Source organism: Sparus aurata, chromosome 5 (assembly GCF_900880675.1).
Source record: "Sparus aurata chromosome 5, fSpaAur1.1, whole genome shotgun sequence".
Lineage (NCBI taxonomy): Eukaryota > Metazoa > Chordata > Actinopteri > Spariformes > Sparidae > Sparus > Sparus aurata.
The window spans coordinates 5,935,748-5,959,590 of NC_044191.1; the positions used below are offsets into that span (position 1 = coordinate 5,935,748).

Below are 23,843 nucleotides of genomic sequence, written 5' to 3' on the forward strand. Positions count from 1 at the left end.
ATGGAAGTGTAGCAGCTCACAGAGTTGGAAGGAGTTTGGCTGGAAAAGCCTCATTAGATATTTTATTACACCTTACCAAAATTCCCACTATAAAGGAAACTCCCCAGCTTGTTGGAGAAATTGTGGCAGTACAAATGCAAATCATTATCATGTTTTCTGGGATTGTGGGGTTATTAAAACCTATTGGAAGGGAATTCATAATGCAATACAAGTAATTTTTGGGAGTCATTTGCCTCGGGAAAGTAAAGTGTTTTTCTTTGGACTCATACCTGAAGGATGGCCAAAGAGGGACAAATATTTGTTTAGTATCCTGTTGGTGGCAAGTAAGAAGGCCCTCACCAAAAAATGGCTTTCACAAGAGAGTCCAACATTGACCATGTGGATGGACATTACGATGGACATATGCAGAATGGAGAAATTAACTGCAGATGTGAATTACAAGAAGGACTTGTTTGTTTTACGTTGGAAGAAATGGATGAACTATATAACACCACTCAGGCCAGACTTTGACTTGTTAAATTTTAAATAATATGCTGTGTGTGTAGCAATAACCATAACTCGCTCCCTACATGTTCATATGTTTATTGTGTTTTTAGTTTCCTTTCTTTTTTTCTTGTTACCATAAAAAAAGGACATTTATGCTGACACTTTGATTAATAATTGAAATGGATGTACATGTCACATTGGAAGCATAATGTCAATAAAAATGGCAAATTATAAAAAAAAAAAAAGAATGAAGGTACAAACTCTGTAAAAGCCACCCTCCCAGTTAAAGCAGCTCCATGTCCTGAGCATTTTAAAAGCTGTCCATTACTATTTGCAGTGAAAGGTCAGGTGCCGTATATAAAGTCATACAGAGAGTAGAAAAGCAGGCATTAGCTTAATTATTCCATTACTGTACGCCTTTGGTAAATTATATTCTTTTCTAAAGTCTAAAGAGCTGCCACTGCCTCGACATATGAGACGCAATTAGGAGAGGTTAAAAAACAAAGAGCACAACTACAGTTTTCCGTCCCAGCAGGCTGCCCTCTGGTTCTGGATGTAAATAACGTTTCTTGTGGTTTTCACGTTGTTAATCACCTACAACAACTTGGAGAGTTGCACAGAGAAATCTATGTAAATTCAGTAAAACCAAAAATGCAGTGCCTCAGTTCAAGGGAAAATGCTTCCCCTTTGTTCAGACTACAGTGCTAATGCATTTGTATCTTTGCACCAGTGGATCTTTTGGCTCATTGTTTTTTTAATTGTGCTTCAAGGTTTTTTTGTTTCACAACAATCCGGCTGTAAAGATACAGTAGCTACTAATGTGGTGCATGCCAAAATGTATTTTGATGTTTTCAGATTTTTTTTCGATTTATAAAAAAAAAAAAAAAAAAAAAAGAAAAGGTAGTGATAGCTCTACTGGAAGAAAATGATCTGAAGTTGGAAAACATCCGGGGTCAAGGGTATGATGGTGCCGCAAACATGAGCGGACGCTTTAAGGGACTTCAGTCAAGAATTCTAAAAAGAAATCCAAAGGCCTTGTACGTACACTGTCAGGCACATTGCCTCAATCTGGTGTTAGTTGAAAGTGCAAAGTCGAACATCTGTTTTGTCAGCTTTTTCAACTTAGTTGAAAAACTTTATACTTTTGTGGCCAACTCATCCAAACGACACTCTGCATTTATTGAAATGCAGAAGACAATGTACCCTGATCAGCGTCCACTGGAGCTGCAGAAGCTGTCAGACACACGGTGGGCTTGCAGAGAAACTGCCCTTCGCACTCTGAGGAAGGTCCTCCCAGCTGTCATGCAGTTTCTTGAGGAAATGACACAGCAAGACCCACCAGACTCTTAAGCAGGTGATGCAATGATTCTCCTCAAGAGCATCAACTTTGAATTCTTCCTGTGTCTGGAGATCACCTGTCCAATCTTCCAGGTGACTGCAATGGCCTCTGATGCTTTGCAGCAGAAAGACATAGACCTGGCTGCAGCATACAAAGTTGTTGATGGAGTTTTTCAGAGGCTGGCCCACAGCAGAACAGAGGAGGAGTTTGAGAACATGTATAAACAGGCTACAGAGACAGAGAGGCTGCATCAGTGGGCCTGGACCCCCCAACTGAGATTCCTGGTCAAGCTAGGAGGAGGAAAATGCCAGCAAGGTTCACGGTCATTGCCACAACAGCTACTGCTGACCACACTGTCCCTACTTTGCAAGACTACTACCGTGTTAAAGTGTATTACGTTTTCGTGGACACAATGACACAAGAGCTTCAGAGACGCTTTAAAGGAGAAGATAACTCCACATGGGAAATCCTGAATGCCCTCCACTGCCTGACAGTCCCAGAGAACTGGGAAAAAGCAAAAATTCCAACAGAGGCACTGCAAGCTGTGAAAAAACTCTGCCAGTTCTACAACATTGAAGTAGAAGACAATTTGCAGACAGAACTTAAGGTCTTCCATACTTCATTATGCATGCCCCTCACCAATAAATGTGACATCTATTCTTTCAGTGGTCAAAGAAAACAATGCACATCTGGTTTTCCCTAACTTGACTGAGCTGCTGAAGACATGGCACCCTTCCGGTGTCTACAGCAACTGTGGAACGTTCTTTCTCCAAACTGAAGCTGGTGAAAACAAAAATGTGCACCCTTTGCACAAAGGAGAGGTTGTCAGAGCTTCTTTTACTGGCAATTGAGAAGGTTATTCCAATCAACCTCAGTGAAGTCACTGACATTTTTTAGAGCATGGGCAACAGGAAGTTGCTGTTATAACTGCAACAAAGAAAAATGCCACTGTGATGTGTAAAAAACACAGAGAGACATATACAGACAGACACAGACAGACAGATACAGCTAAGAGACACAGACAGAGACACAAACACAGACAGACAGATGCAGACACAGACAGAGACACAAACACACACACACATACCCCTGAGGTTTTTTACTGAGGTTAGAAAACAAAAATAAAGCTGTGAAATTCAAATAAAGAGGTGTCAGAATTGATTAATTTTTGTCCTCAAATTTGATTAAAACTGAAAAGCAAGGACTCCAGGAAGAGTAGCCACAGTTACACAGTCCAGTGTCTAATGGTGATCTAAATTCCACTTAATACATCTACTTCATATGTCCTAAATTAATGCATAGCTTGAATTATGGCTTTGTGGATATAGGCTGTATCCAGCCCAATTAATGTTCCCCTTTCAGTTTACGAATGAGCAGCTTGTTCTGTTTAGTTCAAGCAGTCAGCCTTGGCTGCAGCGTCTCTCAGCAAGTAGTCTCCTCCAAACTATCAGCAGTATGGCAGGTCAGTCACAGTGAGGATTTTCAATGTTAGTTATCTTTGCATCTTGTCATGATCACACAACACTTTTTTGGATCAGCTACTATCTCTCCCATGCTCTTTTTAGTGTCTACACTCTCGGATCAATACATCCCACCTCCAGCTATATCAGCAGCAGCCAAGACGGTCTGGCTGCAGACCTCCAGCGTCAGACTGCTTCCGGTGCAGGCTCCACTCTCAGGCTGCCTCCAGTGTCGGGACAGGAAAAAACAAACTTTTGTGCGTCTCTTAAAGGACTCCGGCAAACTCTTTGTGCGTCTCTTGAAGGACTCCGGTGTATACATACACCCTGAAACCACGGGTTACGTTTGCAAATTATCGAATGATAACACCGAATGTGGATGTTCGTAATAAATTAATTACGCTAACGGTTGACTGAAGAGCAGGTTATTTGTTGTGTTACGCTAACGGTTGACTGAAGAGCAGGTTATTTGTTGTGTTACGCTAACGGTTGACTGAAGAGCAGGTTATTTGTTGTGTAAAGGAAAATGACATGAGGATTCAATGTTTTGCTGTCCTTCAATACCTTTATTAATTGAAATACACATAACAAATAACGTGCAGGCTCCACTCTCAGGCTGCGGTCATGTTAGGACACAGTTTTGAAGAAGCCGATTTGTTGTTGATTTATTTCGAATTACTTTTTAATTAATCAACACCAACACGAAAAACATTAATTTATTCATTGCACAAGTCTACCAGCATTATTATTGCGTTAGCCTACATCAAGTGTCAAAATAAACTCCATTCATCGCCTATATTTTAGCGACATTTCATAAAAACATTGGGCCTCATTCCCTTCTTAAAAGTTAACAATTACTGCTGATTTTGAATACCGCATTGCAAAGCAAAAGCATTGAGCATACACAGAAAATATACAATTATATGGTTTCACAAAGGCACTGTAATCTACTTTAGAGAAATTCTAAATTTATAAATAATAAATATATATAATATAATAAATATCGAAAAGTACACTTGCAGAAACAGGTGTAGAACTAGAACCAGAAACTGCTCTGGATATCAGTCATTTAAAACTGTAATATCACAATAAATAGAACATAGAGATAATCTTTGAACTTACAGCTGGTTTTTGGACACTATAACTGGCACACAGAACAACAAAAAACAAAACCAAAAACAATGTCCTCAATCATTCCTGTGGATGTCAAAAGTAGGCTGGTGGGTGCAGCTAAGCTTTTATTGACTGTTACTGCTCTATTTCACATTCAGCATATGCCAAGTATCCTTGTTTGTCACAAATCTCACCACAAAAAAACCACATGTCCTCGACTTGGGAGAACTTGAACTTAAATGGTTCCCGGAGGTCATCTTTCTCCGGGTCTTCAAGGTTGAAACAGTCATCCTCAGACCAAAGTATGGCATACTGCTTTGCAGCTTCTGCCATTTCCTCCTCTCCCATTCCGACTGCACTGGGCAACTCCACCTTGGAGGAAAACAAATGTTGGTTCTTTTCCAACCACTCTGCTGACTTTCTGCAGTCAGAAATGATCTTGGCCTCAAGGTTGTCCTATGGGAAAGACAAAGAGGAAAAAGGTAGTCTCCCTATTGCAAAACTACTGTACAACAGGCCATAAACTATTATTCATGTGTTACGGCCCTCAGCCCATGGCTGTGTCTTGTGTGTAGTGGGTGTGGCTGTGTCTTGTGTGTAGTGGATGTGGCTGTGTCTGTGTGTGTGTGTTGCAGGTTGCAGTGGATGGCTGATTGGGAGCACCTGTGCCTGGCTCTGCAGTTAATTTAAGCCTGCTGGTTCAAGTCCTCTCTCTCTTCCTCAGGATCGACACCCTGCTACTGCTTTGTTTTGTTTTATTCTGTTCTGCACCAGACAACATGCACCCCACATTTGACATTGCATACAAGCACCCTCCCACACCACATACACTTCCACACTCCATTGTACATTATACTACAAGTAGTTCCGACCAAGCAATCCGATTGGTCAACAAGACATTTAGACCTCGCTCAAATCAGCATGATAGCACGCCTGACACATTACTCAAAATATTACTCTGCACGCCACGATTGAGTGTCCCGCAAAATGATCAGGGTGAAACAAATGTACACCACCGTGAGTGACAGCAGAGATGAGGAGTTATCTGTGAGTGCTGGTCGGCTGAATCGTTTCCTCCGCCACAACAACTTCACCTGCAGAAGACAACTATTGCCCAGCAGGATGCCAGAGAATTCACCGAGAAGCTGGAGAAGTTTGTGACATTTTCATCCCAGATTTTTGAGAGGAAGGAATTAAATGCCTGTCCCAAATTGCCGCCTGGTCCCAAATAAACGCCTGGTCTGATAAGTGATTCAAACAAATAAACGCCCCGGCTATTATTTATTTTCCCTTCAGTGTGAGAGACACTATTGTGACTGCAGTGAAACGTTTTATAAAAAATATAAAATAAAAAAAAATAAACATCTTTGTTATAACTTGGGCATTTTCTGTTTAACTGCGCGGTATTGATTTAGTTCGGGAAATTCCGAGACCACGATAAAACATTAACGTCAGCTCAGAGTTCATCATCTGGGACTAGAAAGATCCTTTCTGTTGCTAGGTTGTTACTAAGGGTTGGATTATTTGCTGGAGTGGTAAACTACGTTCTATTACACACGAGTCTACTGACGTGACTGATTTTGTTTCAGTTATTAGTCAGACCCCATGTGTTTCCATGGAAACGCGACGCACAGTGACAAGAACCTTTAAAATTTGAGAGCAAAATGTCCATCAACATGGTTATATTTTGATTATACATTTTATTTGTGTTTGTTTTAATTGTATAATCGCACTTCAGTGCTGCTTGCGGACCTCGGCGCAAGCACCTTGGTCCTGACCGCATCACTGTCGTGCTCAAATGACGTTAGAGCACACCCTCGAGGGTAATATTGCTTAATTCAATTTGTGTTATGGTCAATAAATATTAAAGCCCCTGTACAGACTTTTCATTTAGTGTTGATTTTGGCGGCCCCGCTGGACGAAAGCGGTGGTGTTTTGCCGGAATGAAAACTGCATTTTCCATGAGCTCTAGCGCCCACTGTCGTGAAGACGTTTGTCTGGCCGGCGCGTGTAAATTTGTTTTGGAAACGTCGGAAAGACGACGTGACTTGCTTTGAAAACTTTTTTTTTTTTTTTTTTTTAGCAGCTATCTGCAGCGTGCATATGGACGAGGTACTGTGTCTATTTGTATTTCTACTTAATATAAAATGCCGCCGGTGAAACAAAGTAATGCTGCTGTTGCACTGCAATTTCCCAGCTATATATATTACCCACGGTGCTACAGAGCTAGCGTTACAGCAAAGTCACAGTGATTGTGATGGATGTTTTGTTCTAAGCAAGAAACTGAATCATTTATAATGACAGAGGATATTACCAATGCATCGTTGCAGGTCGGTTGGGCTGATACACACAGCTGAAATGGATGTGTGATCTAAGACGTTTGTTGTCGTTTTCACGAGTGTAGTATCTAGAGCTAATCTAGTGGTAACGTTAGCCAGCTTTGCTGTAACAACATGAATTCATGTATTGCTGTAAACTACGTCCCGCATTACATTTCATAAATGAAATAAAATTTACAAACCTGTCTAGGAGGAATCGGGCAAATTCTGGATCCGACCCTCCCTTCAAGCCCCGCAACTCTCTCCATCTCTGGAAGGAATCGCCAATGTTTATCCGTGTTTAGCCCTAGCTCGATCGGATTCCCTCTTGGCCTTTCGTTGGTCTTCGGTTCGAATTCTTTTTCTTTTCTTTGTCTCATTATCAGCCATGACAAAAGTTTTAGCTCGGTTAGCACTGGCTGGCGTAGCAACAAAACAGCTATGCCGTATCCTGAATGTCGTCAGTTCCGGTCTGACTGCTGTAAATCGTTTCGTCAGTGGTCCGACCCGACCAATGCCTTTCAGAGGTATAGAATTAGACTACTTAGAAAAAGCGTATCTTCACGCTGATGGGCTCATTTGCTGTTGTAGGTAACAGAGACACATCAGCAGAAAGCAGAGGCTTTTCTATATCCAGTTAAAAACTCCGTACAGGGGCTTTAACTGCCTTGTTTGGTCATGCGTCAAATACCCATGTTTTGTTGCGGCTTTGGACCCAGTCGTAACACATGTAAAAAAATAATAGAGCATAAGTAGCAAAGGGACACTCCCAATGAGGCTGCGGCCGTAATAAAAATCAGCAATCAAAATCATCAACCGACAGAGTTTTAGATACGGTCATCTTTTCATTTTTGATTTAGTATCACTTTCTTTTATATTTACCTTTGAGGAAGTGGTTGAATGTTGTTAAATGTTTTGTTTAATTTTATTTTAGGCTGTTTTATTTTATTTAAATCAGCTGAAAATGACGAAACTAAAAATGATATGAAAACATTCTCATGATGGCTCCTCATTTTATTATTACATTTATTATTTATCATTATATTAAACAAAGGAAAAGTTAATTCAGTGGATTGTAGTTGTAGTAGCTTTTACCACCAACAGATGCTGATTAAAACACATCTTTGTCCTAACATCCTGCTGAGTAGTTGAACATGAAGTGCTCCACCACGTCCGACAGAGGCAGAGGAACTGGTCCTGAGTCATGTCACTGCGTTAGCAGAGGCTGAAGGCATCACTCACCCCCAGGACCTGTTAAATGAATCTAAATTCTCCTCCTGGTGCAAAACTATGTGAATTATTTCTGCTTCAACATGATCGGACTGAGAAGGAAAAGGACAGCCGCTGTCAGACAGCTCCATCAGACTCAGGGTTTCTTCAGGTGAACCTGCCAGTGAGCAGGTTATGTTCACAGAGTCAGTTACAGCAATAGCAGACCCAGAGTTTAAGTTACCTCTCTTTCTGGAACTGAAAACTCAGAGTTTCTCTCAGGTCAGGAAACAAGGAGGAGCTGAAGGCTGTGCAAAAGGAGCTGAGGAGGAAGATTAGAGAGGGGAAGAACAGCTACAGGAGGAAGATGGAGAACCTACGGAGCCCCAGACATGATCAAAAAAAAATAAACTTGTGGCCACAATATGGCTATAGCGTTTTTGGTCCGGGTGGAACTTGAACCGACAACCTTTAAGTCCCCAAGCCAAGTCCCTACGGACTGAGCGATGGATGGATGGATGGATGGATGGATGGATGGTAGCTGCAGTATACAGTGCAAATGAAAGTGAAACAGTGCAAATGGATGTGCAAATAGAGGTAGAAATTGTCCATTGTCTTATCCATTGTCCCTCTTGCCTTTACTGAGAGCTGTTATACAGTCTGATGGCGAAGGGACGATAGAGTTTTTGAGTCAGTCCAGCTCCACCAACAGAAAAGACACTTAAGGTGAGTGTCTTTTCTTATTCTGTTCTAGTCAATATCTTTTTATCCCGCATTTAGGCACTTATTTAAGTAGGCCTATAAGATAGTGAACTTTTAATCCTCTGTGATTTTATTGAAGGACAAATGTCCAGAGAACACTGCAGACACCTTCAGTAGTTCAGTCAGAGCAACAACAACCTGCAAATCAATACAAACTAGATTCTGATCACTGAAAGGCTATAGGTAACTGCACGGCTGCGTTCAGTGGCATCATTAAACGCTGCGGCTTATATAGCCTCTGTATTCCCTCAGCTGAGAGTCTGACACACATGACGCTACTTTCAGGGGAGATGATCAGTGAAAGGCACTGCCTAAATGTGGGATAACAAGATATTGACGAGAACAGGATGAGATGAGACGCTCAACTTATGGACATCACGTAGGCTATTGCAGTTTCTAGAGAAGGTGCACTCGATTTGCTTACCCAGCTGTCCAGGAATGATATTAATATTATTCATTTGTATTTCGTGCCCACATTATACCTACTTGGTGGCCACAAATTAGTATTTTGTGTTCACAAATTAGTATTACGTGCGCACGTTATACTTATTTCGTGGCCACGAATTAGTATTTTGTGACCACAATTTAGTATTTATGGCCACGTATTAGTATTTCGTGCGCGCGTATATTGAGGCCACAATTTAATATTTTTTTTGACCATGTCATGTCTGGGGCTCCGTAAGAACCAGATGCAGCAGAGAAACATCACTGGAGTCTGAAAAAGCCTTAAAACCATCTCAGGGCAGACGACTCCAGACTCCCAGGCTGCGGGGGAACAACATGAACCTATTCTTCAATAGGTTTGATCAGACATCCACCCCTCCCCCGGCCCAGTCATCTCTGCTGCCACCCACCACCTCTTCCATTCCCCCTGTTTACTGCCCCATTCTCACCTCTACCTCCCTTTCCACGGCTTTCTTCTCACAGGCTCCCCCTACTGACCTCCCTGACATTCTCCCTTCCCCCACATCTGACACTCAGCCCCCCTGCTCCACTCTGTCCCTCTTGTCTCTCCAGGTGAGAAATGGGTTGAGGAAGATGAAGCTGAAGAAGGCTACGGGTCCAGATGGGATCAGCTCCAGGCTCCTCAAGTCCTGTGCAGACCAGCTGTGCAGGATTGTCGAATATATGCTCAACATGAGCCTGAAGCTTGGAAAAGTGCCACTGCTGTGGAAAACCTCCTGCGTGGTACCTGTACCAAAGATCCCTCACCCTAAAGACTTCAACAGCTACAGACCAGTTGCTCTCACTTCACACCTGATGAAGACTCTGGAGCGGCTGAGCCTCGTCCATCTCCGCCCCCTGGTGGGTCCTTTTATTGACCCTCTCCAGTTTGCACACCAACCCGGCATCGGAGTGGACGACGCCATCATCTTCCTCCTGGACAGATCACCGTCTCACCTGGAGAAGCCTGGAAGCACTGTGAGGATCATGTTCTTTGATTTCTCCAGTGCTTTCAACACTATACAGCCTGCACTCTTGGGGGACATGCTGGAGCTCGCAGGGGTGAACCAACACCTCACATCCTGGATCACCTCACTAACCGGCCACAGTATGTGAGGACTCGGGACTACGTGTGGGACACAATAACCTGCAGTATAGGGGTCCCACAGGGAATGGTCCTGGCCCCTTTCCTGTTCACCCTGTACACCGCAGACTTCTACCACCAATCCCCTCACTGCCATCTACATAAGTTCTCTGACGACTCTGCTATTGTCGGCCTTATCAGGAACGGGGACGACAGAGCCTACAGAGAACTCATCAAGGACTTCGTGAACCGGTGCCAGCAAAACCATCTCCAGTTTAACGCCAGGAAGACCAAAGAGCTGGTGGTGGATTTCTGCAGGCACAGACAACCCTGCACACAGGTGAACATCCAGGGAACACACACTGAGATGGTGACATCTTACAATTACCTGGGAGTTCACCTGAACAATAAACTGGACTGGACTGATCACACTGCAGCTACATACAAGAAAGGTCAGAGCAGACTGTATCTGCTGAGGAAGCTCAGGTCCTTTGGAGTGCAGGAGGCAATGCTGACCTCTTTCTATGACTCTGTGGTGGCATCAGCCATTTTCTATGGAGTAGTCTGCTGGAGCAGCAGCATCTCGGCAGCAGACAGGAGGAGACTTGATAAACTTATCAAGAAGGCCGGCTCCACCCTGGGATGCCCTCTTGACCCAGTGCAGGTGGTGGGAGAGAGCAGGATGATGGACAAGCTGTCATCACTGCTGGTGCAGGAGTCCCACCCCCTGCAGGTCAGTCTCACAGCACTGGGCAGTGTGTGTGAAGGAGAGGTATCGCAGGTCCTTCCTTCCTGCTGCTGTCAGACTGTACAACCAGCACTGCTCCATGTAGACTTCACCCCATACTCTGCACTGTGCAATAAGTCTGTACAAACTCATTTCATCACCCATATTTATTACCTTTATTTAAAATCTGTACATAAAAACGTATTGCTCATTTTTGCACTATCCATGTAAATATGTACATTTGTCGATTCTATTCTAGTTTACTTTACTATTAATTTTTTTGTCTATTTTTCTATTTCTCTGTCTTGTAATATTCTGCTGTTGCAACATACAAATTTCCCCGTCTGCGGGACATTAAAGGCATTCTGATTCTGTTTCTGATTCAAGTAAAAAAACAGTGACGCCAAAATAATTCGGGCAGCCGTAACTCAGGAGGTACAGTGGTTGTTTTGGGAAACAAAATTCAATCTCAAACATTTCCTGGTTTCACGTCTAACTGTTATTGAACAAGAACCCCAACTGCTCCTGATGAGGGTGGCTGCCTCCACCATAGGAATGTGGGTGTGTCGGTTGTTAAATAAAATATAAAAATGCAGACCATTTGTCACAGGTAACATCAGTACTTACAGACAACAGGTAATGTCCACTTTTCCACACAGGGATAACAATGGAGTCCCTTATGTGAACGTCTCTCTAAAAACAAAGAAAAAGTTAAACACATAATACACAGAAATATATTTTCAATTGAATCCAACAGGTATACTTACAGGTAAACTTCGGAGTGGGTCGCACGCAGTTGGCTGTCGCCATGTTGGTACAGCATACAAATCAACCACAAAAATGCATTTCCCCTGAGGAAAATATTGCAAATGTGAACCTTGGCATACAAACAGTGTTTAAATGAGATTCAACCATATTCTGAAATCAGAAGTTATACCTTTGATTGAGCGATTTTTTCGATGAGCTCAAAACAAGCATTTCCTATCTGAAAAAAAAACACACCCAAACTTTAATTTAGCAGCCATAACGACACGCATGATTTGTTCACATATGAAATCTATTAACTGTTAACCCACAGTTGATTCCATCTCCAGTTTCAGGCCAAGGGTCCAGAAGTCACCACGTGTCAGGCAACTCTTTTTTGTCTTCACAATTAGTTCCGACTCTGGCTTCTCAGTATCCAGGACATAGTCAAGCTTATCGTTGTAAGAAAAAAAAAAAAAAAGAAAAGAAATTACTACACACATATTTTACAATTCAGCATAATATGCCCAAGAATGTCATGGTTGGCTGGGGTTCATGATGACATATATACATAATACATATACATACAAGCTGCTGTTGGGAGGGATGTGGGTGCACTGTCCATGATGCCCGGCATGGTTGTACATTCTCACATTTTGTGATATTTGCACAGTGTGGTCCACAGGTGTCATCATCTATCCAGGAGAATTATGGTTTGAAAAAACGAGAATAAAAAAGCCAACATAATTTGCCAATTTCATAAATTGCCACCCACCTCTGTGTGTGTCAGCGCAAAGCCCTTGTTGAGGGGCTCCAACTGGTGAGGGCTGATGCTGAGCAGATTTTTCAGATGGTAGGACTCCTGGGGCTTTAGAATAAAAACATAGGATTCAGTACAATCATTACATTTCAGATAACTGTAAAATAAAAACAATCCTTGACTTCAGACTTACCTAATACCGCTTGTCCAACTTCATTAAGAACAATGTCGTGCAGAGTGTGTGATTCATGTCCTCTCTTGAGCTGCTTTTTCAGAAGTTTTCCATTTGTGTTGCTGTTTCGATGATGCACCAGGTTTCTCATTACAAAAATGTGGGTTGACGGGGCCATGTTGTTAAGAAAATAGTTGTTTTTCTGCAGAGATGAAAACAGCTGCTCGGCCACTTGACTATTCAAAGAACCCTGCAGTTCTGGGACAAGGTTTATCCTTCTCAACACCTCCCTTGGATCACTGGTGTTGGCCTCGTGGAATTTATCATACAGGGCATAATGGTCTGAAGAACCAGTGCAAGGATGCCCATCTTTGTCAGGATTTTGAAGTTTTTCTGTCAACCATGGAAGAGGAATGTCAAGCTTTCCCAGCTGTGCTGCTTTGACATTGTCTTGGGTTGGTGCAGCCAGTCTTCCTTCATGGGGCTTAAAGGGTAGTGTGGTTGGGACACGGAGGTTAGCATGAGTGGCCAAACCGCGAGCAAAATCATAAACAGAAACATTTGGGAGGTGTTTCCAGGACAAAAGAAGATCAGTGAAATCTCTTGGAGACTCTGCCCTCAGGTTAAACTTTAAGCTGTATACAACACCATGAGGGCACAGAATCACTGACCAGCCACCTTTAAAGGAAAGTTGAAAATCTATAAGTAAATGCAAATAACAAATAAAATTGTTCAAATAGCAAATAAAATTGTTTTTATGACCTATGCGTGACTCTTACCAGAAGCTCCCCAGATTTTCTGGAAGATCTTGTCGTATGTGTGTCTGTTTTTCATTTCATCCCTGAGTCGGGTGAGGAGGTCCATGCGGGATCCCTTGTCATCTAGATTGCAGGCCTTGCACAGCTTTCTTACTGTTGAAACCTTTTTAAATACGGAAAATGAGCAATCAAGTAAAACATTAATACACAATGCATCTCAAATATACAAACAATCAATAACTGTACCTTTTGCTTCATGAGTTCATCAGTGAGGCGATCCTCTGAGACGATGCTGAGCTCTGCTTCAGCTGAGGACTTTGAATGGGAAACCTTCTCAAATTCGCTGTTCAACACAGTGTCAGTTCGTGTGTTTTTCCCAATCCACGGGGCCCAGTGTTCAAAACTTGGATGGACAGCAAAGATGTTTTTTGCACGGCCTGGGAAATAAATACACCAAGTGATTTTTTTGTATGGTAAAATGCACTGATCCATTAAATAAAGGTAATAAATAGAAAAGTTTGAGAGGATGTATATACTTGGGAAAAAGGCACGAGCAATCATTTCCAACTGTACAGAGTCCCAGAACTCTTCGATGTCCACTTCCCCAGTGAAGTTCTCAGGGACCTCTCTTATGTCACTCACTGAAAGAGGAAAAAAAAATCCTGTAATTTACAGTGTCTTTATTATTAAACACACACCATATTGTGACTTACCAGGCAGGTTGAAAACTCCTTTCTTGTGTAGGTCCATCACAACAACAGGAGGATGGTACCCACAGCAAGCACATGAATATGAGTAGTCATGGCTTGTCAACGCCTCAAAGTGGAGGTAGGCATGGAGGACAGCATCTCTTGACGGAAATGTTACTTTCCTAAGTTTCTCAAGCGAGTCCACCACCTTTGAAACTGAGATGTTGTTCTTTAAAAAACAAACATACAAATAAATTACAGTTATGCTTATTTTGGAGCATCCAAACTGTTCCATAAAAGGCCCTGTGGCTGCAGGTCTTTGTTTCAACCAAGCAGCAGTGCACCTAACCCAACTCATCAAATCAACTGATCTCAGTTTTCAGATAGTTCATTGGTCAAACTGTGTGCTCTTGACTGGTTGGAACAAAAACCTGTCACATGGCCCTTTTAGAGAAATAAACAAGCTCCAAGAAACTCAGATTCCTTATCATGAAAGTTTCCTTGTCAAGTTTTGATGAGACTGGACCCACATAGAGACACAGAAATGCAGGTGTGGTGGAACAAAAGATATTTATCAACTTACAGAACAAAAACTCAAGGAACACTGAGGTAAAACACAGGGCATGGAACACAAGGTAGAAAACACAGATGACCAAACAAAGACAAAAGGACACACTGAGGCTTAATACACAAGGCAAGACACATATGGTGCAATAAAGACGGGTGAAACACATTAGGTAATCACGAGCAGGGAAGCAGACAATAAGACAGTCATCACCCGGAAATCTCAATTTCTCTCGTTAAATCATGCATATTGCTGTTGGACCTCTGTTAAAACTTGCCTGAAAAGCTGGAGTTTGAAAGTGGCTTATTTTTTTCGCTTTGGCTCTTTTTCCGAACAGGAATAGCGCACAGTAGTGCGCGTTCCTAAAGCACGAGATTTTGACTCTGCTCCTGTGGTGACGTTACCACAGGAGGCTACTTGCATAAGCATCGGCTCACAGCCGTCCTCAGCCAGAGTGAGCACGCCGAATCTGCTTATTTCTCTGTCATTTTCACGCCATACATCGTCACCGCCAGCATTAAAACTCAGGTCTTACATGTAAAACACGAGTGTGAAAAGTAAGAAGGAAAAAACAAAGAATTTACCATTCAGAGACATCCTGCTGTAAACGTGTCTCTTCCACCGTCTCTGCCTCTTCACTCTCCTGTTCGGTTTCCGACTCCGGCTCGTACATAAATGCCTGAATTCCGTAAGGTTCGTCATTTAGTTTGTGCGCCATGACAGGGGGCTGTTTATGTTTTGGAGTCTGTGTGCATGCAGGCTCGCCCCCCATTCCGGCTCTGTCCCTCCTGCGGCCAATCAACGCGCGCCTCATTACATATTAATACAATGCACATCCGGACCGGTCAAAACCTCGCGCATGATCTCGCGTGAGAATGTCGCGGTATGAAAAAGGGTCAGAACAAGCTCTATGTTTGATTTTTTTAATTATTTTTTTTTCTAATAAGTTTTAAGAATTGATCCAAAGCGATCCAAGAGGGACTGGATATGTAAAAAACCAGGTGATGACTCCTTTAAAATAAAACAGGAAACAGGAACTCAAAAGGAACCAAAAGACAGAGACCACGACATCCATTGTACTAACCTGTAAGTTGGCTCTCAGATACAAACACAGTTCCAGGCTCAAAATGACGTGGTCGTCAAAATTGTGCAGACCATCTAGCCACTCCTGATAGCGGTACATCATGTGGCAGTGTGGACATTGCCGGAAATAGGTTGATACATCTAGTAAAAAATTTAAATTCAAACATTTTAAAAGATCTTGCTTTTTCAATCAAAATATCTACTCACTCTTTAGTATTTGTTTTAAACTTGTGATGTGACAAGATTTTCATTAATGAGCAATGTTGCATTCAGAAATCTTTCATGAAATGAGGAAAGATATTAATAACTTACGTTCAATTACACCATTGATGGAGATTATCCTGGAATTTTTGGAGATGAGTTTTGACTCATCAAGTTGTACTGACCCTGGACAGATGGTGCAACTCGCCTCTATTGGATGCAACTCCGTAATGTAACTTGCCCTTGGTTTTACAAGGTCATCAGGTAGGCTGTCTGGGAGCTTTTTATGCTTTAGATGTAGTGAACAAGCTGCTTCAACTTTTCACCAGATGGTGGATACACAGTGCCTTGTTGCTGTTTGGGTGTACTTGGGGCAATCTCTGTTTGAAACAGATCCGGGTTTGTCTGAAATAAATGCCACTTACTGGTGTTTTTGTGGACGCAGGACATCCTAGGTTTCGCACAAGGACAATGCCAGGTGTTAGCTGTTGAGTTGTATGTTACCATTACCCTCCCAAGGCGACTATAATGATGCAAAGCCGGCTCATGGACTGAAAAGCAACATTTGTTAGGGTCCTTTTCAAATGACACCTCCACACAGAGAGGGACATGGGCTTTCTGGGCAATTTTTTGCCTTTTTATGCAAGTGGCCCTTTTAGCCTCACCAAAAAATTTCCAGGTTTTTTTTTTTGGACGTGTATAGGCACAGAAAAGCCATGCCTAGCTTTTTGGACAGCAGATATTCCATTTGTGGCATCTAAACTGACACTCTTCAATGCATTTCTCACTGTTGCATCTGTCTTCTTAAGGTGCTTCCTCTGTATATGCTTGGCTAAATTTTTTTATGACAGATAAGTTTGCAATGTGGGCATTGCACCTTTTTCTGGAGAAACATCTTTGTGGGCTCCTGGGCAGTACATAAAGGTGTGTCTCCAGAGGAAGGGTTGGCAGATGGTGTGGAGGTAGATGTAGCAGCACCTGGTTGGGGAGGAGGAACAGTTGGTTTTGACACAGGTGGAATGATGGATGGTGAAAGAAGGGGAGAGGGTGTGGCAGATACGTCTGGATTATCCTTGGATGGGGAATCAGCTTTTGTAGCACCTTGGCAAACCTCCAGGTGGGTCTCCATGTCTTTCCTTCTTATAATGGATCTGCTACATAGAGGGCAATGAAAGTGCCCTGTATTTCTGCAATTTAAATTGCACTTGCAGATCTTTTTGTCTAAGAGCAAGTAAAGAAAAGTTTAAATTATCCAATAACAAGACACAAGAGTACACAAAGACACAAACACACACAAATCCATACCTTTGTATGTAATGGCATTTTTCATGTGAACATCCAGGTGCTGCTGAAGCTTTGCTCTTTGGCTGGGCTTGTATTTGGGGCAAAGGGGGCAGTGGAACAGCTTACAGCAAGCTGTGCAGCGTTCCACTTTGAGCCCTGTACTCTCTTCATAGATTGAATGATGCATCTACATAACACAGAAAAAGTGCCGTTAAAATATGTATTTCAATAAGTAAGAGTATAAAACAAGTGGAATGAGGAATAGCCTTGAAATCCTCATGTCATTTTCATTTAGACAACAAATAACCTGAGCGTCAGTTAGCCACCGTTAGCGAAAAAATTACAAACCCATCCACCTTATATACTTCGGTAATTTGCGTGCGTAAGGCGGATAGTAAAACGACAAACACGCAACCTGGTTGACGGGGTGTGTGTTTATGTCTATATTCAATTCAATTCAATTGGCTTTATTGGCATGACTGTATACAATACAATGTTGCCAAAGCATCTTAATACAAGTTATAACAAAATAGACAGAATAAACAATAATAAAGAATAAAACAATATTAAACAATAATAATGTTTAATATTATTATTGGGCTATAGCCCCGGATGTTTTGGGAATAGCCCCGGATCTCTGTGCCTTGAAAAAAAAAAAAATCAAATATAATTGTCTAATGGTGAAAGCTTTTTATGTGGCTGCATATCGAACGGCCAGCAGCCACAAATGCGACATTGTCACCGAGTTCGAATAATTTGTTGCAAATTCAACATCAGTATTATTCTTCCCCCCTCCATGCATCACTGATATTACCAGAGCCGTCTATTAGCTTACTGTTTAGTGCCATTGCAGCGTTTGCAACAGGGATGGAAATTAAACGCGCCACCCGCCATATGCGGGTGAGTTTGTGTGATGGCGGGTGAACTGAATCAGTTTACCACTGTGGCGGGTTCATTCCAGTCAGATCTGATCCAATTAATCTTAATGATCGATATCTTGGTTAGGGCATAACATGTTTCTGATTGGACCAAAGTGTCAGCTGGACTTCAGAGGAGCTGGAATTCAACAAAGAACGGCCATATGCGGTCATTGTGACCGCTGGATTTAAATCCTACAATCTCTCATGTAACTAGAAACATTTGCATTTCCTACGAAAATACAGTGTGAATGCTGAAGACTGAAGCGAAATCTGCTGAAAGTACTGCCGGAAATGCATACAACTATAGGCTGAATGGTTGGGATTTTGCAGAAAAGGCAGAATTTTCCAATAGCTGGTAAGGCAGAAAGGCTTGAAAGCAATAGGTTTAATGGGCTAACAAAGTTGAACATTTTGATAGCTGAACAGTTTCTCTAGCTGAACATGAAGTTGTATTCTTGAAGGAGTTGAAAAGGCAGAAACATGAATATCTAAAAAGACTAAAAAGCTGTAGAGTAACAGGGCTGAAAGAGCTTAAAAAGGTGAAAGAAGGCAAAAAAGGTGAAAAGTTGAAGGCTGACGAGGACCGAAAAAGTTTAAAAAGGTGAAAAAGGATGAAAAGCTGAAGAGTAAGAGGACTGGAAGAGGTTAAAAAGGTGAAAACATGTGAAAAGCTGTAGAGTAAGAGGGCTGGAAGAGGTAAAAAGGGTGAATAAAGGATGAAAAGCTGTAGATTAAGAGGGCTGGAAGAGGTTAAAAAGGTGAAAAAAGGATGAAAATGTAAAAAAGTTTGAAGGTGAAAGAGGTCAAATATGTGAGAAAAGGATGAAAATGTAAAAAGATGTAGAGTAAGAGGGTTGGAAGAGGGTAAAAAGGTGAAAAGAATATGAAAATCTGTGGATTAAGAGGGCCAGAAGAGGTTAAAAAGGTGAATAAAGGATGAAAAGGTAAAAAGATGTAGAGTAAGAGGGCTAGAAGAGGTTAAAAAGGTGAAAAGAATATGAAAATCTGTAGATTAAGAGGGCTAGAAGAGGTTAAAATGGTGATAACATATGAAAAGCTGCAGAGTAAGAGGGCTTGAAGAGGTTAAAAAGGTGAAAAGAATATGAAAATCTGTAGATTAATAGGGCTGGAAGAGGTTAAAATGGTGATAACATATGAAAAGCTGTAGAGTAGGAGGGCTTGAAGAGGTTAAACAGGTGAAAAAAGAATGAAAAGGTGAAAAGGTTTAAGGGTGTAAGAGCTCAAATAGGTGAGAAAAGGATGGACAGGTAAAAAGATGTAGAGTTAGAGGGTTGGAAGAGGTTAAAAAGGTGAAAGAAGGATGAAAAGGTAAAGAAGTTTAAGGGTGCATGAGCTCAAATAGGTGAGAAAAGGATGAAAAGGTAAAAAGATGCAGAGTAAGAGGGTTGGAAGAGGTTAAAAAGGGGAATAGAATATGAAAATCTGTAGATTAAGAGGGCTGGAAGAGGTTAAAATGGTGATAACATATGAAAAGTTGTTGAGTAAGAGTGCTGGAAGAGATTAAAAAGGTGAAAAAAGGATGCAAAGGTAAAAAAGTTTAAGGGTGAAAGAGCTCAAATAGGTGAGAAAAGGATGAAAAGGTAAAAGATGTAGAGTAAGAGGGTTGGAAGAGGTTAAAAAGTTGAAAATAATAGAAAATCTGTAGATTAAGACGGCTGGAAGAGGATAAAAAGGTGAAAAAAGGATGAAAAGGTAAAGAAGTTTAAGGGTGCATGAGCTCAAATAGGTGAGAAAAGGATGAAAAGGTAAAAAAAGTTTAAGGGTGAAAGAGCTCAAATAGGTGAGAAAAGGATGTAAGGTAAAAAGATGTAGAGGAAGAGGGCTTGAAGAGGTTAAACAGGTGAAAAAAGAATGAAAAAGTGAAAAGGTTTAAGGGTGTAAGAGCTCAAATAGGTGAGAAAAGGATGAAAAGGTAAAAAGATGCAGAGTAAGAGGGTTGGAAGATGTTAAAAAGTTGAAAAGAATATGAAAATCTGTAGAGTAAGAGGCCTGGAAGAGGTTAAAAGGTGAAAACATATGAACAGCTGTAGAGTAAGAGGGCGGAATGAGCTTAAAAGGTGAAAAAAAGACTGAAAAGGCCAAAAAGTTGTAGAGTAAGAGGGCAGAAAGAGGTTAAACAGGTGAAAAAAGGCTGACAAGTGAGAAGTTAAAGGCATAAAGAGGTTAAAATGGCTGCAGACATGCTGCAGCAGGAGCAGAAACACAGACGAAAATGTCCCCATAAGGAATGAATGGGAGAATGCCTCCCAAACTCCTGCGATTCTTGAGAAAACTGTTATAGTTATCGGCAAAACATATTACATGTTGAGTAACAGGAGACATTGCTGAACGCACCCATGTTATTTTTATTTCTGTAGAGTGCATAATGAGGGCACAGGAGCGAGAGACAAAACATGTACCGCCTGCGATCCTCCAGAAATTTTGGCTCAAAATTAACATTGCCGCTTATGGGGAACATTCAGGTGTGCTTGTCGCTCTCGGGCTTCTAAATCCAGAACCGTAAGTCCTACAGCTGAAATGAGACCATCAGCTGAAACCCAACAAGATTTCCTACATTTATATGCCTATATTGTCTATGTCAAGTACAAGATGTGGGATCCAAATCAAGCTGAAGCAAAAAAAAATCCCGTTTTCGGAGCTGCTCCTCACTCTGGGGTGCGGCAGTTGATGATGTCACGCACTCTAGCTCACGCAATACACACCCATTATAAACTCAGAAGACGGGCTTAAAATCCTTAAAACTAAAACTGCGACCATTTCAAAACCGTACAAGATTTTTAAAAACTGAATACAAGGTCAATAGTTCAAGGTTTTGTGATTCATTTAAAGTTGGAATGGTGTCTCTCGCTCAACGTATGAGTAACAAGAAGAGGTTGAAAGTCGATGAGTTTTGAAGAGGATTTGAAGCTTTTCCCATCTGCTGCAATGTTAAATTTTTTTTGGAAAAAGCTGAATAGCTGAAAAAGTTGAAAAGTTGAAAAGTTGAAAAGCATAGGGTTGAAAGGGTTGAAAAAGCTGAACATTTGAATGTTTGAATGGTTTGAATAGCTGAACGTATGCTGAAGTTATAGCAGAATGAAATTTGAAAAAATCCCCATAAGAATGAATGGGGAAAATTTTGCATTAAAAGCTTAATATTTCCAAAAGTATAAAAGATTGAAACGAGAAAAATAGACCCGATCATGTCCTAAAAAGGCTGAACATTTTGATATTTGAATGGTTTGAATCGGTCAAGATTTGTAGGAGGAGATAGGTGCCAAAAAACGTACGGAAGAAGAATAATAACTAGAAAAATTTGTATTTCCTGCGAAAATACAGTGTGAATGCTGCAGGCTAAAGCGAGATCTGCTGAACGACCTGCCGAAAATGCATAAAACTCTAAGAATGTTGAAAGAAAGGCGAAAAGCTGTAGATTAAGAGGGCAGGAAGATGTTAAAATGGTGAAAGAAGTCTAAAAAGATGAAAAGTTATAGGATGAAAGAGCTTAAATAGGTGAAAAAGGAATGAAAGGGATGAAAAGCTGTCGGGTAAGAGGGCTGGAGGAGGTTAAAAAGGTGAAAAATTTTAAAAGCTGTGGAGTAAGAGGGCTGGAAGAGGTTAAAAAGGTGAAAAAACATGAACAGTTGTAGAGTAAGAGGGCTGGAACAGGCTAAAATGTTGAAAAACAGCCAAGGGGTGAAAAGTTAAAGGCTGAAAGAGCTTCAAAAGGTGAGAAAATAATGAAAAGCTGTACTGTCAGAGGGCTGGAAGAGGTTAAAATGGTGAAAAAAGGATGAGAAGATGTAGAGTAAGAGGGCCGAAAAAGCTCAAAAAGGTTTAAAAGGATGAAGTAAGAGGGCCGAAAAAGCATAAAAAAGGTGAAAAAATATGAAAAGCTGTGGAGTGAGAGGGCTGGAAGAGGTTTAAACGGTGAAAAAAAGCTAAAAAGGATGACAAGCAGTAGAGTAAGAGGGCTGGCAGAGGTTAAAAATGTGAAAACATATGAACAGCTGTAGAGTAAGAGGGCTGGAAGAGGTTAAAAGGTGAAAAAATATGAAAAGTTGTAAGTACGAAGGTCTGGAAGAGGTTAAAAAGGTGACAACATGTGAAAAGCTGTAGAGAAAGAGGGCTGGAAGAGGTTAAAATGGTCAAAAAAGGCTAAAAAAGGATGATAAGCAGTAGAGTAAGAGGGCTGGAGGAGGTTAAATAGGTGAACAAACATATGAAAAGCTGTAGAGTAAGAGGGCTGGAAGAGGTTAAAGAGTTGAAAAAGTATGAAAATGTAAAAAAGTCAAAGGGTGAAAAAGCTCATATAGGTGACACAAGGATGAAAAGGTAGAAAGATGCAGAGTAAGAGTGCTGGAAGAGGTTAAAATGGCTGTACATACGTATAGGAGGAGCAAACATGAAGCAAGCCAACAAGATTTCCTACATTTTGTATGTATACATTGTCTATGTGAAGTAAAAGATATAAGATCCAAATCCAGCTGAAGAGAATTCTTTGTCCAGATTTTCCAGCTGCTCTACACTGTAGCGATGATGTCACACACGCTGGCTCCCGCAATACAAACTCATTCTTCAGATACACACGCTGGAGAAATACAGAGACAAAGATCAACATCTCCCCATAAGGATGAATAGGCGAAGCCCTCCCAAACCCCTGCGATTTCTGAAAAAAACGTAATGGTAATTGCCATATAATGTGTATGTTGAGTGACAGGAGACCTTGCTGAACACGTTGATGTTATTTTCATTTCAGTCGAGTGAGAAATGAGGGCACATCAGCGAGAGACAAATCAGGTACCGTCTGCTCTCGGCCAGAAATCTGGGCTCAAAATTAACATTGCGGACTTATGGACCAAGGTTTTGGGTTCGTGTCGCTCCCGGGCTTCTAAACCAAAACTGTATGTCCCACATCTGAAATGAGGCAACCAGCTGACACCCAACAAGTTTTCCTACATTTCTATCCATATATTGTGTATGTCAGGTAAAAGGTGTGGGATCAAAATCAAGCTGAAGACAGTTTCGGCTCCCATTCTTCGAAAGGCTCCCCACTCTGGCGATGATGTCACTCACTCTAACCGACGCAATACACACCCATTATAAAATCAGAAGACGGGCTCAAAATCCTTAAAACTAAAACTGCAATATTTTCAAAACCGTACTAAAGTTTTAAAAACTGAATACATCGCCAATAGTTCAAGGTCTTGAGACCGTTTTAAAGTTTGAATGGTGTCTCTCGCTCAATGTATGAGGGAGAAGATGAGGCTGAAAGTCGATGAGTTTTGAAGAGGATTTGAAGCTTTTCCCATCTGCTGCAATGTTAATTTTTTTTTGGAAAAAGCTGAATTATTGAAAAAGTTGAAAAGTTGAAAAGTTGAAAAGCATAAGGTTGAAAGAGCTGAACGAGCTGAACATTTGAATGTTTGAATGGTTTGAATAGCTGAACGTATGCTGAAGTTATAGCAGAATGAAATTTGAAAAAATCCCCATAAGAGTGAATGGGCAAAATTTTGCAGAAAAAGCTGAATATTTCCAAAAGTATAAAAGGTAGAAATGAGAAAAATAGACCCGATCATGTCCTAAACAAGCTGAACATTTTGATATTTGAATGGTTTGAATCGGTCAAGATTTGTAGGAGGAGATAGGTGCCAAAAAACGTACGGAAGAAGAATAATAATAATAATAATAAATTCCAGAAGAACAATAGTGTGAATGCTTGCAG

At 41.2% G+C, this 23,843-nt stretch overlaps 1 protein-coding gene across 2 annotated transcripts; it reads right to left on the reverse strand.

The window, feature by feature from the left end:
- Nucleotides 1-3,830: 3,830 nt before the first annotated feature.
- Nucleotides 3,831-17,408, reverse strand: LOC115581185 (uncharacterized). Of its 2 annotated transcripts, XM_030416084.1 has the most exons (15): nt 17,220-17,408; nt 16,792-17,135; nt 15,715-15,854; nt 14,090-14,294; nt 13,913-14,017; nt 13,623-13,813; nt 13,398-13,539; nt 12,640-13,296; nt 12,462-12,554; nt 12,275-12,381; nt 12,019-12,138; nt 11,880-11,927; nt 11,710-11,793; nt 11,570-11,635; nt 3,831-4,854 (listed from the first exon to the last, which is right to left on the reverse strand). In XM_030416084.1, exons 2-15 carry the CDS (start codon nt 16,832-16,834, stop codon nt 4,534-4,536), a joined length of 2,322 nt encoding a protein of 773 aa, XP_030271944.1. In that variant the 5' UTR covers nt 16,835-17,135; nt 17,220-17,408; the 3' UTR covers nt 3,831-4,533. The 2 variants fall into 2 exon arrangements, with proteins under 2 accessions (XP_030271944.1, XP_030271945.1); XM_030416085.1 differs by lacking the exons at nt 15,715-15,854; nt 16,792-17,135; nt 17,220-17,408 and adding an exon at nt 14,649-14,784.
- Nucleotides 17,409-23,843: the final 6,435 nt, after the last annotated feature.